At 37.0% G+C, this 14413-nt stretch overlaps 1 protein-coding gene across 15 annotated transcripts in view; it reads left to right on the top strand.

Annotated features, from left to right (window-relative positions):
- ANAPC10 (anaphase promoting complex subunit 10) overlaps positions 1 to 14413 on the top strand; it is a 190828-nt gene that overhangs the window by 28473 nt on the left and 147942 nt on the right. For 7 of the 15 annotated variants that reach the window (XR_012764014.1, XR_012764015.1, XM_075421060.1 and 4 more), the window contains one exon: positions 8933 to 9107. The exons of 4 other annotated variants lie outside the window; for them this stretch is intronic. Coding sequence is in view for 8 of the 11 variants with exons in the window: in XM_075421060.1 (XP_075277175.1) it covers positions 8933 to 9107 (175 nt within the window). In the remaining 3 variants the exon portion in view is untranslated. Of the gene's footprint in view, positions 1 to 87; positions 263 to 6199; positions 6270 to 8932; positions 9288 to 11250; positions 11321 to 14413 lie in introns of those variants that run through there. 4 more of the 15 variants (XM_075421064.1, XR_012764017.1, XM_075421065.1 and 1 more) reach the window with 4 other exon arrangements.

The raw sequence follows: 14413 nt of genomic DNA, 5'->3' as shown, positions 1-14413 counted from the left end.
TTTCTTATATTACAATTGAATAAGACAGTTTTGGCTGACAAATCCACAGTAGATGAGCATTTCGCATGTTATTTATTTGTCTTTCAGGCTGCATGTACCTGATCGAACAAGTGTTACCAGCAAACGCTGTGAGCAGATGCAGTAGCGCGAGTGTGGTGGGGAGGGTAGTGGTTGCTTAAGGACCACGGACAGGGGCCCCACCACACGTGGCCCGACCATCTGTGTATCAACCTGTGGGACTTCCACCAAAGCAACTTCATCTTTCAAGAGTTTTTTACATGGGCAGTTCAGCACAGCCTTTACCCTTTTGTAGGCATCTGTACTTATGGTTCTGTATCACTTGATGCTTTTGAAACAGCTGCTTTTCCTGTGAGTCCGTGTCATAAAATTCTTGATGTTCCACAGCATGAGAAATTGTACACAGTTTTCTCCCATTTAACAGTAGTCTTATGTGCATACTTACACACCAGAGACTCCCCTCATGTCTAAGACTTTATTGTTGTCCTTTTATGTTCTCGTCATCTGATTTCAGAAGATTTCAAAGACAAACTGTGAGTGCGATAACAATGCAAAACCTGACTTTTCCTGTTTTATACTTCATGGATTAAATTTCAATGCTGTATTCTCTGTAAGTTTATTCCTGTTGTAGAATTGAAATTCTGTCTGAATCAATGAAGTATGTCTGGGAAGAGATTGCATTGTTTTATCAGCAGAATCAAATCAAACTGTTCCTTGCTTTTTACCTTATCAGGACACTTGATGCTAAAGAATATCAAAAAGGACCAGTTAATGAAACCATTTCATGTGCTGGCTGGTGAATCACTTCTGCTAAATGAAATTTAGGTTACATCATAGCTTAATGGGCATCATCTGATTACTTCAGAAACATGCCTGTGTTCTGCAACGTGACAATGTGCTATAACCCACTGACATTGTCCAGCATGTGTTGTGCTGCTTATGTAATCTAAACATGAAATTTGGAAAGGCAGTATAAGAATCTCTGTTTGGGGAATCTATGAAGCTTATCCTTGGCCCACCATGCAAGGAGGATATGGCTTGCTGGTTACCTACACTAGCAACCTATCAATGCATTTTTCTAGAGTAGCTATTGACTTACAGTAACTGATTATTGGAGGTGTTGTAGTTTAGCTGCTATGATTGAGCCTGCATTATTTGAAGAAACCATAAGAATTTAGGTGTTAAATCATAAGGAAATGAGAATGGATCAAGCTTGGTTTTTATATAGGGGACCACTAGGCAGTATAGCAGTTGTATATGACACTGTTTTGAAGCATTCTAGTTCTTCAAACATATTTTTGTGTCCCTGAGGTGATGCCCAATGGATACGCCTGCTGGCAATTCAGTGTCACAGTTCCTGCTGCATACCTGTGACACTCATACTAGTGCTCAGGTTGGTAATGATGGTAATGAGCTGGGGGAGAGAGGGGGGAGCAAGGGCTGAATAAATTTCAGATCCGACTTCAGACAGGTTTGTCAATAGTTTGGGTTGTTTTGTTTTTTTTATTGTATCAATGATCTATCTGCAGATCTCCATCCATCCAGTTGCATGTGTCGTATAAAAACTACTTGCAGGTTTTCAGTGATGCCTGTGTAGAAGCATAATATTTTTAGTTCCAAGCATTACACTAGCCTCCAGTGTAATAGTTTTATGCTGTTCACCAAGTAGTGACTTTAAAAACATCTTCTGTAGTTTGAATCCTTTTTGTACCTCAGTCTTTTGCTCTTCCACAACTGGTCAAGTGTATTTAAAACTTGGCTGACCATATTTTAAAGGATGAGATCGTCACAGTGGGATAACATTTTCTTAGCTGATTGCTTCCCAGTCAGAGGCTATAACTCCAGTTTTTAGATGTCTGTCTTTTACCAGGAGTTCACAGTGGAAGATCCCCAAGATGATGGTGAGCTGCTTTTGCTTGACGTAGTAAAGCAAAAGTGTCACTTTACAGAGCATTTTCTAAAGAATATTTATTTTTTGCAAGACTTCTTACCACTTCATTCAACAGTTCAGAAATGAGTGAAATCAAGACAAGCTATGAGTGATTCTGGACATAAATACACTGTCAGTTATGAACAGCTTAATTGCATAAACTGAACTGGCGCACTTGGTGCATTTGGTTATTTATATGGGTACAAATGATTCAGAGAAACTCTGCAAGATGTTGAAAACTGATCTGTGCAAAATGAAATCGAACATAGTGCATTCATGAATATTTGCCTGATATATTTTGTCATTTTTCATAGTGTTTCCCTGTTGAACTGATGAACATTTCTCTAGTAGATTTTCATTGTCTCTGTAGTCTAGTTGACTTCTAGGCTACGTCTAGGCTCAAGTACATATTCTGTGACAAATATTTATTTTGGTAATCCATATCAGTAAACTTAGTCTTTCTAGCTTGGTTTATGTGTTTAGTTGTCTTTATTTTAATCAGATAGAACTCTTAACACCTGGGCATTGGTTAATTTTTACTGTTTTAATCTGGAGCAGAATAGTCTGAAGAAGGAGGTTCTAGAAAACTTTTTGCAACAATCTTTTTGACCTTTTTCTCTTTCAATCTCCCAAGTTTTCCCAAAAGTTATTTCTTTCAGCTCCTTTGAACAAAAAGCTTATATATGATAGGAATTTTTAGTATTTGCAGGTTTCACTGCCTAATATAGCTTATTTTGCCACTAGTCGTCTGTCTGCCCAAATCCATAGTTGAATCTTCCTGAGGGATGGACTGTGCTCCTTTGGACTCTTCAGGAATTGCTATTTGGAAGAATGGAAAACTTCTCTTACCTAATAGACTGAAGTTAGATTTCTTGACCATTTGAGGAGGTGACTGATTAAGACCACAGAGCCACCTCCTTAGGTGGTCATTGCTTTCACAGTGGGTCCTTTGAGCATGTTTCTGTGTTTCTTGTTAAGCTGCTAATGTGGTGTCCCTCCTTTGACTCACTTGGAACTTGCGAAGTTTCTTTTGGATATGCTTCATTTTTCTGCTGGAACTGGTGCATCACTTCTATTAACTGGTTCTCTTCCTTCCTAAGTGAAGTGATGGCTGAAGCCCAAGCTCTGCTACTTCATGTGTTGACAGTTCCAGTAATTGGAATTATGCAGAGGTCTACCGATTCTGAATCGTGGTAGCTATATGGTAGGACATGGCAGTTACAGAAAGAGAATTTTGGAAATTTAGCTTCATTCTCCTTGCCAGTTGTTATGAAAACATATTTGGATAGCCGTAAAACAACAGTGGCTAAACAGGGAAAAGCCTTTCTTATGTTTGATCGCTCAACTCGGAGAAAGTCTGTGTATTGATTAATATTTCATTTTTGAAAATAGCATTTATTTCCTCTGGAACTTAGCTTATAATCTTCTGCTTGCAAGAATACGCTATTTACTGAGAACCTGCTTTGAGAAGCTTAGAGTTTTTATATAGCTCTGTGGTAAGAACTAGTTAAACACGTAGAAAGGCAAAATTATATTTGTGAAGAACAGTCTAACCACTGCTTTTAATTTCAAAGGTGGCTAAGTCACTAAAATAAAAAGAAGCAGCTTTAACAGTTTTATGAGAAAGGTAGGAGGAGTAAAATCAAATGCTGTTTCGTTTCACTGTTTGAGGCAGCCACTAGAAATACGTGCTGTCATTTGGATCTAGTAGTACAGATAATTAAATGGAAATGTGATGAGGTACCAGCACCTCAGAATCGTGTTGTATTACGCTGAAGCTGTGATGGCAGCAGTAGTTCGCAGTTTTCTGTCAGTACGTGTGTGCAGAAGAGGATTTTTTTTTTTTCTCCAGAGAAAGAAAACAGGCTGATTTTTCTTCTATATAGGCACAGAAATCTGGGAGCCCTGTCTAGCATACATTCTGGGATGTGTTTGTAATGACCCTGAATATGAAACTACTTACGGTGGGGGTTTTTTCCTTTCTGTATCTTCACAAAAGATATGGACACAGGGCAGCAAAAATCATGTGTTGTTTCAAGGATGTTAGCCTACTGTAAATATAGCAAACAACTTGGGTTGGGTTTATAAGCCTAGTAGAAATAGCAGTTTGAGTTATATGCCACTTTGAATTTAAGCAGAATACCACTGAGTATGAAGGAGGTCAATATTCAGTTTAGGTTGGATTAAGTACAGTAGAAAAGCCTGCTTTGGATAAATAATTTCCTATACTATAAGGAGGCCAGCAATACCAGTGTAGAACACACTTCCTCTTAAAAGCTCTGGTTTTGTGTTCAGTTATCTTTCTCAAGTGTACTCAAGTTGCATTGACCTTGATTATTTTTTTTTTTTGTTACTTTTGTTTTGTTGTGTGGTTTGCATCTTCTGTGGTAGAACACCCAATAGTTGCAATAGTAGTCTTGCCAAATGTGTATGGAATTCTGTAGAACCTCTGAATTATACAATGAAGTGAAGAAAGAGGGCTATTAAATTGGCTGGGAAGGAGATTTGCATTGAGAACGCTATTTCTGCTTTGGGTTTCAAAATAACGTGGATTACTGGAGTGAGAGTGTATGTACACAGGCGAAGCTGTAGCACGCAGAGGACAGGAAAAATAAGAAAGCAATGGAGAGAAAGCAGGAGAAGAGATATATTAGAGTATATAACAGCAGCAAAGGACACGAGTGATTTTTCCATTTCATTTTTTATTCCTTTGTTCCTGTGACTTTCATATTCCTCTTGTTTACCGACTGTCACAAAATTTATAGTGTTAGAAGCAAATTTAAAACAAACCAAAACAAAGCAAAAAAAACCCAAACGCACGCTAGGCTTTTAGTATATTGTAAGTAAGATTAGTTTAGAGGTGCAGGAACTGTGCTGCGTTACTAATACTGAACTTGCAATGATTCTTTCCTTTGTTTCCCTTTTTAAATCTTTTGTGGTAAAACACATAACAGAGGGAAACTTCCAGTTTTTAATATGACTCAGGTAATTAATAATATAGCTGATTTTAAACTTTCCTGGAAGCCAGTTAATTGTAACTGATTCTTAATGACCTACATAGGAGGATAAAATACAGGAGGAATCTTAATCTAATATTTTCTCATAGTGCACTTATGCCGTAGAGTTGGGATGAAACACACATATATGCACTGGCTAGTGCTTTTAAAGAACAGGGTTGACAGCAGAGTCAACTGAAATGGATTTAAAGTATAGTATTTACCTAGAGCTCCTAGTACTACCTGTACTTAAGGTTGTGTGACCCTTTCCATTTTAAGGCTTAACTCTTAGTTACTTTGTAACTTTTGCCAAAGTTCAGTTCAGACAAATTTTTCCATGCCAGATGTCTGCTTTGGGTTGAGTTTTTATGAAAGTTTCAGCCAAAGCAGTTCTGTTCCAAGAATAAGGCTAGTGAAAAGTATGCTATTTTGCTTGTGTGAGAATATTCTGGTGTCCTTCTTTGATGCTCCAGTGCCCCCAAGCTCTGAAGCAAGGATTTGAAATTTGGCAATAGTTCAGCCTTTGTGTTGAGGATGTGCCTTTTGCCTCCCTGTAAAAATCCACCCAGATTTGCAGACCAGTTTACAAGGCTTTGAAAGATTGCCATTTGCATGGGCTTGAAACTTCACAGTAAGTTTCCTTTAGATTCTGTTCACACTGGGAGTGCTCCAGGCAGAGTAGAGCTGCATATTTCATCCCACTTCTGCCTGGAATTTTAATAGCTGGATCTGGGTGCTGACATGGACTTAAGAGTTGGCAGCATTTTGTCTTGTACCACCACCGCCTATTCCAATGTCATATTCCTTCTCCCTGGTGAAGGACCTGGGCCCTCTGGAGAAGGAAACTGTCTCGCCCATCTGAAAGCATTACAGATGTGGAAGGGAAGAATTTAGGAACGTGTGTGTGTGTCTGGTTTGTACCATTCCTTTGGTCACAGAAAATGCGTGTATGATACTGGCAAAATATTACTTCCTTTTCTAGGAGATGTTCAGATAATAATCATTAGGTTTTGTTGTATTTAAACTTCAGTAGTTGGGTGGGTCTCACGTTTTTAATCATTTTACTGAACTATGTAGGCATCAATTTAAAAAAAAGACTCAAAAAATGTCACAGTACAGTAGTGTTATTTAGAGGGCAAAAATCAAGAGCTTAATTTTTTCTAAACATTTCAGTCTTAACACAGACCTCTTGCATTTAATAAGTTGTAGTACAGCCTTCAGCTTTGTCATGAGTGTTGCATGCTTTGTCCAAAAGGCAACTATTTGATTGGAATGGGGAAAGGAGTCTATTCTGAGGATGAGTCCAGGATTTGTACTGTCAAAGATGTGTTCATCTGTTACAGAAGCTGGAACATGTGGAGTAAGTGAAGCAGAGATTTCGGGAATAAAAAGAAAAAGGCTTTGTGGCTAGCAGAATTGAATGCTGCTTGATGAATTGTGTGCAATCTGTGCTTATTCATGGAGTTTTTACATGATGCACGCAAATAACTTCCTAGGTGGCTGCTCATACTGTGTGTTCTAGTGGCTGGTTTGAGAACTCTTACCAATTCACAGAAATTCAGACACATCTGCAAGTGAACTTGGAGCTAAATCTCATGTAAAATATTGTATGTTACTAAGGTCAGGAAAAATCAGGTTCAAAGTATGAAAGTCGGCATCTGGAACTAGGGAAATTGTAATCTAATTAGCCTAATGCCTCAGTTGCCTGTCTTACAGATGTAGAAATAACTTCTACTGTCTCTGTAGAAAGGCTTGTGAAGAAATTGGCTGCCTTTGTAGCAGGACTGAAAAATAACATGCTATAAATAAAGCATATGACCACCTCCCATTGATCAGGGATGAAACAAAGCATTGATAAATATGTGCTCAAAAGTTTGTTTATGTAATAAGATACAAGTCTATTATTACATTAGTAAAATTACCTTTGTAACTCCTAATTTTCCAGTCCTTTATGACCCTAATAATTCTTTTAAAATAAAAGATGTGATTTTCCTCTGTGAATTTAATAAGCATCCAACTTCCTTTTGTACACATAGTCCATTTTTGCCAATCCCTTGGTAGCTCCCTTGGTTCTGGAGATGGAGTCATTATTTCACTCTGCAGTTTCTTTCCCAGTAAAGCGTGTAAACCTGAACTATGTTGGATCTGTCTGAAACCAGTGATGCCAACCTACAGCAAGTGGTACACTTTTTTCTGTATCAGCTAATCCATTTCATACTAATTCAAGCATAAAAATCTCAATATCATAGCTCTGAAACGTAAATTTTCCACTTTGAATCAGTAGACAGAATTTCTGAACTGAGAGTAATATTAAAATGCAAGTTTAATTAGCATTAACCTTTTAATTTTCTTCTAAATCATAGCCTCTTTACCTTAGTACTAGTTGAATAAAATATTATTGGGATCCTCATCCTTTCTGTTCAGTGTGGGGATGGAAAGTGTACTTGCTTAAACCTGTGACTACTACCTCACCGTGATAAACGTCCCCTTTGTAAAGCCGCTTCAATAGTACATCATTTTTATCCCTTTGTAAAGCCAAATGTTACCTGAAGTTTCCTATGCAAAAAAAGATTTTGTAGGTTTTTTGAAATGGACAGGGTTATAACAAATCAGTGAATGTGTGTTTGTGGAAGTGTCTAGCTTCTGGAGTGAAAAGACTCGCTGCTAAAGTTTAGTGAATTTAATGCTTTGGAAATTGTTTGTTGGAGAGCCTGCAGCAGTGGAGAGTTTGGGGCTGTGATTTTTTTCTTTCTTTATGTGGAGGTGTGAAAGGTTTATTTGTCACCTTAAACTTAAAGTAGTCATCAAACGTTTTTTACTTGTTTCTTGGGTCATTCCTCAGGGCATTTGCTGCCTCTGAAACACTAGATCTTACATGGGTCTTTTGAAAGCTTCAGCAAAGGCAAAGCATTTGACAGGACATTTGTTGTGCATTATTCTGAGGAGAAAGATGGGAATTTTGAGCTGCTCGAAGCATAGATCTTCCTTAGAGGAACTCGGCTGCTAAGAACAGCAGTCTTACTTGCTTAGCTGTGTGAAATCCACTTGCTTGTGGACAACTGTTTTGGGTTTTGTGTCATGTCCCCCCCGCCCCCGATTTCTGCTTACTTGTGTGCCCTTCCATATGTGTTTTGAGCTGTGCTTTGAAGTTGTGCAACTAGCTTTTGTTTAAAGCTGGTACCGCACTTCTGCATAGCATCTAGCTTGATTTCAGCATGCTGATGTGTCAGTGATGTGGTTTAGAGTTAATGAAATGCAACTCTTTGCTTGCTTTAACATTGGTTTCTGTAGGATTAAAAAGAAAAAAATAATCATATTACACTCGGTCTGTTGTATAAAAGCTAAGTAAAAATGGACCTTAGAATGTGGTTAAATGGCTGTGCAGCAATTATTAATTGGCCAGGCATCTGTCTTCTCACATAGGTGAGATGAAGTTTATGAGTTATCCTGTAGTTTTTCCTCTGTCACCTTCCTCTTCCTCCTCTCCGGTCCCTCAATAATCTAAGGGATTTCTGAATACCCAGACTTTGTGTGGATTTAGTTTCCTGTGTAAGTCATTCTAGCATATTTTAGTTCAGAGGGCCTAGATAAAACAATTTAACTTTAAGATGCGTATTTTCTGTCGTCTTTGAGCAGTGTACTTCAGTAACAAGATCCAAATAGTACTGCTTTAACTTTCTTGAATTTATACTCAAGCCTGTATTTTTTATGTTGATTTTTATTTTAAGGTTAAGGCACAAAATGAAGAGTAGATTCTGAAAGGCAAAAGCAAACACAACTGTAGTCAACTGAATTAATTTGTATCCAATTACACCAGCAGTAAATTAGCTATGAGTATTCAACTGTACTATTTCAAATTCATTTGAAAAAGTAACTAAAATCTGGTTTGCAAGACTCTGCTCTATTAAACGGGTATAATATGTGATCATTAAAATTAAGTATGTTAACTGTTTCTGAATGTTTTGCTTTTTTGTCTTGTTTTTGGCAGCAACTTGAATTAGTGGAACCAAGTGGCTGGATTCATGTTCCTTTAACAGATACTCATAAGAAGCCTATTCGCACGTTTATGATTCAGATTGCTGTTCTAGCTAATCACCAAAATGGAAGAGACACTCACATGAGACAAATCAAAGTGTACACCCCAGTGGAAGAGAGCTCTATTGGTAAATTTCCTAGATGTACAACAATTGATTTCATGATGTATCGCTCCATAAGATAAAATTTCTTAATGAGAAAAAGGCATTTTTTAATGGGAGTATTATTGCTTAAGTATGCAAATACTTAGAGCAGAGTTTACTTCAGTGTAATTATATCTTTATGTTTATAGTTTGTACATTTTTGAAATAAAGATAATCTTGTGTTACACTATATTGTAGTTTATAATCTTGTATTACTTTTGCTTGCAGTCTTTGAGTGCTCTTGTACTATCTGAGATGAAAAAAATCGGGGCACTTTAAAAGAACATATTTGTGACCATGAATCAAGAATTGATTTGGTATAATACAGTTCTTTTTTCAGGTGATTTCTTCCCCTGATGATCATGCATGGAAATAGTTTATTCTATAGTGTTACTGTTCATTCCTTTACCTAAAAGTTGTTCTTTCTAAAGAGCATTCTTCTTGAACAGATGTGGTTTGAAGACATTACCAGTAGTACTTTCCCATCATTGCTTATGTTAATGTGTTGTACCCTTTTCTGTGTAGGTTTTTTTTTTCTGCTTAATGACTGCGTGCATGCCATTAAACCTTCTTTATAACTACAAAGTAGATCATAGAATGGATCATAGAATATCTCAAGTTGGGAGGCACCGATAAGGATCATAGAGTCCAACTCCCTGCTCCTTGTCGGACTACCTACAACTAAAGCATATGACTGAGAGCGTTGTCCAGATGCCCCTTGAACTCTGACAGGCTTGGTGCTCTGACCAGTTCCCTGGAGAGCCTGTTCCAGTGACATAAAGAAAACTGAACCTTTCCAATTTACACAATATACTATATACATTAATATAGATATACTGAGTGTAGGTCATCTAAACATGACAGCTGTTCAAAACAGGAGGAGAGTTAGGAATGCTCCAACATCATACAGTAACAGCAGGAGTGAATCTGAAGGTCCAATGCACCTTCTAAAATACTGAGAACTCAAGTGTGTAACAGAGTCATAGCATGGAGTTTCTTTAATATGTGTTTTAAAGTAAAGAACATTGAAGGTAAATGCGTGCTTTGTCTACTTGCTATGAGTAGTAATATTTAGCACCTCTGCTAATGTCTGATAATCTAATTACTAGTTATTTCACCTTTTAAAAAAATTCAGTAGACTTTAGAATGAGAGGCTGTTGAAATATGGGAGTTTCTTCTAAAATGTTCAGTATTGATCAAACCCATTCTTTCTGCTAGTACCATAGACGGTGATGGTAAATCCAGACTAACCTCCACCAAGGAAAACTTCTGACGTTCTTCTTAATTGTGAGCAAGGAAAGGCTAATAAGAGTGGAAGCTCATCAAAGAGTGCTACAGCATTCTCCAGAGGAGAAGGGTGAAATAGAGGAAAGTAGGAAGGTTGTCAAAGAAGGATAAAGATTCAGCTGTTGAAATCCTTTATATACATAATGAAGTAAGCGGTTGTTTACTGAACATTTTTGTCGTATGGCTGAATTCCACAGTGTTTAGGAGGGTAATTAAAATGGGCATTTCCTGATAAGGAACCTTATAGAGAAGTCCATTACTAGCCTGAGTTCTCTGTTTAAATGTGGATTCAGTCATTTCAGGAGGACTTAATTGTACTTTACCTTTACATGGAAAGGTATTATCAACAGCAGAACTGTTCAACAGAAGCTCATTGAACTTGCACTTTTAACCACTTCTGTCAGTTCAGTGGATTTTATTGTATAGTGTCAGGGAGTTGTACATTCCTCTTACTTACTGGAAGCAGAATTTGTACTTTTGATGTACCACTTCATGTTTTTCTATCAAAAAAAAAGCCACAAAAAACAAAACAAAAAGCTGGATTTATCCAGTTATTTTGTTGAGAAGTTATTGATAGATTTTTAAGAACGGAGATTATTTGGCATGCAATTTTCCTGTTTTTCCTCAAAGACAGTAAGATTGCAGTTATCCATCCTAGCTTTATATTGTCAAGCCACTGTTCCCTACTTAATCATTCTACCACAGATAATTCTGTAGTAATTCTGAACTCTGGTCAGTAACACTTAAAATATCTTGATATTTTGAAGGATTCTTTTCTCTTACATGTCACTCAAGTTATTATTGCATACTTCAATAATACATGCATTTATTTTCTCATCAGTTCACAAAAGGCCAGTCCTTGAAAAGGACATGAATACACTATGCATGAACCATCCCCAAGAATGATTCAGGTAGGAGTTCAAGGGTTGCATAAACAACTAAATGTGTCCATGTTAAGGGTACATATTTTAAAGCAGCACCCATTATCTTTAGGCTAATGAAATCAAAGTAATATTGCTCTGTGATTAATATTATCCAGTAGACTAGGAACAGGCCTGTCAGTGCAGTCTTATTCTGCTTATTTCTGCCCTGCCTCACTAGACATCATTTCTGAATCTTTAGAGAGCCATTCCTGCTTTTATTTATTTTTTTCAGGGCTCCTGTATCCATGCAGGATAGGTACCAGTATTTGTCTCCAAAATTTGAAATTGTTATTCCTGATAGTGTAGTTGAATAAGCTGAAACTTAGCTTCACTGCTTATCCTGCTACTCTGAAATCATAGATGGTGTTCAAGAGGTGGTAAGAACCTATAACACCTATGTTAAACTGGATAACGTTAAGCCTTACTCTTTGGGAGGGAAACTACTCACAAATTCAATTCAGTGCAATCTTCTAGTAGATGTTAAGGTGCATGAGGCTTTTTAAAGGTTAAGGCTGTAGTTACATGTTATTCTTCAAAAAACAGATCCAGTCTGAAACTGTACATTGCAATGTTTTGTTTCTACTTTATTGCCAGAAATTACTATTTCCATGGTTGAGCCTCTTCAGATGCTTCTGTGACTGTTTACTAAACTGCATCTGTTAATCAGTCAGATCCTTGGTCCTTCCTTGCCCCTTTTGAATAAGTATATTCTTAGTATTTGGTGGAAGCAAGTAATCTGTGGTAAAACCATGGGAGTGAACAGTGAGTCATCATGATGAGGGTGGGAGGAGATTAAAAGGGAGAGTACAACTAGTAACTCCTTCAGCTGCTGCTGACAAAATAATACATGACTATGCCTGTAAGGCAGTATAAAAATGCAAACTCATTACTACAGTTTGTGCCTTGCTCTTTGATACTCAGTGTTACTTGAAAAACAGCACAGTGGCCATTCTAAATCCATCTTAAATATTTTCTATGTTGTTTGGTAACAATTGTAGATACATTGCATTGGTATTTAACATCTGTGCAAGTACGTTTGTTTTTTAACATTGTTGGTGCTTAGTCACATAAGGTTGCTGATTTTTAAGTGATGAGATCCTAGAGGACTGTGTCTGAAAATAAAGCAAGTTACTGCCTTTGTGTATTAATGTAGTACTTGGTATTTGAATTGAGATAAACAAAACGGTCAGCCAAAACATTGCAGGAAGTTACTACACATACGTTGTGTTTAGCTGCTACTTTTTTTTCTTGCTCATTTTTTTTTCAGACACAGTTGTCTGGGATCTTATCACTTGAAAGAGCAATTTTATGTGACTAAGCACCAAGATTGTTGAGCATACACATTTTTCCAAAGACTGAGTTTGAGAACAGAAAGTTCTTGTAGTGTTAACTTAGCTAGGCAATATATAAGCTTTAACTACATGCTTCTTTGGAAGGTTTCAACAAGTGCTGTAAATTACATTAACTGCTAATGTGTGCTAGAGATCCAAACCTGCAAAACTTAACTCATTCTGGCTTTTCTTTACATTTGCAGTGAAAATTCACAAAAATAAACATTCTTAGACTCATGTATAAATAGTGCTGATGAAATACTACAGCCATTTTGATGTTGATCATGAATTTGCAGGTTTTTAGTGAAAATGGGAATAACATTTTAGCTCAATATACTTGTCTTCCATATTAATTTCCTGCTCAATCTGAAGAAGAAATTTCCTTTGCTTTCTTTAACAATATCTTACTTTCATAACTATTTTCCCCACATGTGCACTTTGGCTGCTAGTTTGGAAGGAGAAAGGTCCTGGGAATCTGTATTCTTTAGTATGTCCAGGTTGTCAGCTTCTCAGTAGAAATGAATACAGAGCTGTATCTGTAAAAACCCTAAAGTCAACAGTTGACCTGGTTGCCCTACAAGGTGGTTTTACAAATGTTAACTTCAGGGGATGCTAAGAAGGTTGTTGACTTGTTGCCAGCTCAAAGCATACCAAGACTGCTTCTTCAAAGTGACGAGGAAAAAATAATCAGATATACACAAATGTGGCTTGCTAAGAATTAGAACTCTGTGCCTAAACCTAAGGGTAGTTATGTGAGTATTTTGGCTTGCTTCTTCAAATATGAAAGTGTAGTGGTTACAAGGAGAACTGATCTTAAATAATTTTGATCCATGGAAAAAAGAGAGCTTTTATAAAACTTTTAAAATTTTACAAGTTGTATGCTCAGAAAATACTTTTTTGCTATTTGTCAAATAGAAACATACAATTTTAGCATTGTTTTTAGAAAGCTGACTACTGACTGAAGATACTTAAGGTTTAGAATTTAATTCAAATCAGTGACACGTCCAATCTAAAGGTTTTAGAAAGGGGAAGAGGGTGTATATTTTTATTCAATAATGGCTAATACTTTAGGCTAATAAAGGTTAAACGCTTCCTGAGTAACTGTTTTTACTAAAGCAGTGCTCTGAGCAGTATCCTATAGGTGTTTCCCTATGTGAAAGATCTTTCAGAGGCTTTGGCTGTTTTCCCCCTACCCCCAGTCACAAGACTTTCCCAGCAGACCCATGAGTAGCTTCCCAATTTATTTTTACAAACCTCATCTATAAAGACAGATACCTTCTTTGCACTTGTGTTCTTTTCCAGCTGGGGACTAAGATTATAGTGGGTGATTTTGTGTTATTAATGTAGCAGTATCAAAATTGGCTACTTTTATCAAGTAGCAGCTATCCAAGAAACTGAACCAAGGGAGCTCACAGTTTGTCAGGTGTTATAAAACTTCAGAGCTGTATGCTGAGAGCAATGCTGTGAGGGAGAGGAGAGGTAACTAGGATGCCACCTTTATTCTGTGGTAGCCTATTGTGGCCATACTTTAAAATATTTGATAATTTATAGTCCCTTGTGACTACTGTGAAAAATGGAGGGAACTACAGAGGTATTTACAAAAGCTGATAAGGCATGAACCTTCGTTGTTTTTTTTTAGCAATGAATTGTAGTAGAATTCCAAGTTAGGAACACTATCTCTAAAGCCTGCTTTGCTTTTTTGAAAATGCATTCTGGTAAGCAGATAAGCACTTAATTTACTTGTTTTCTA

The sequence above is a fragment of the Opisthocomus hoazin genome, chromosome 5, assembly GCF_030867145.1.
Source record: "Opisthocomus hoazin isolate bOpiHoa1 chromosome 5, bOpiHoa1.hap1, whole genome shotgun sequence".
Classification (NCBI taxonomy): Eukaryota; Metazoa; Chordata; class Aves; order Opisthocomiformes; family Opisthocomidae; genus Opisthocomus; species Opisthocomus hoazin.
This window is presented reverse-complemented; position numbering and strand designations above follow the sequence as displayed.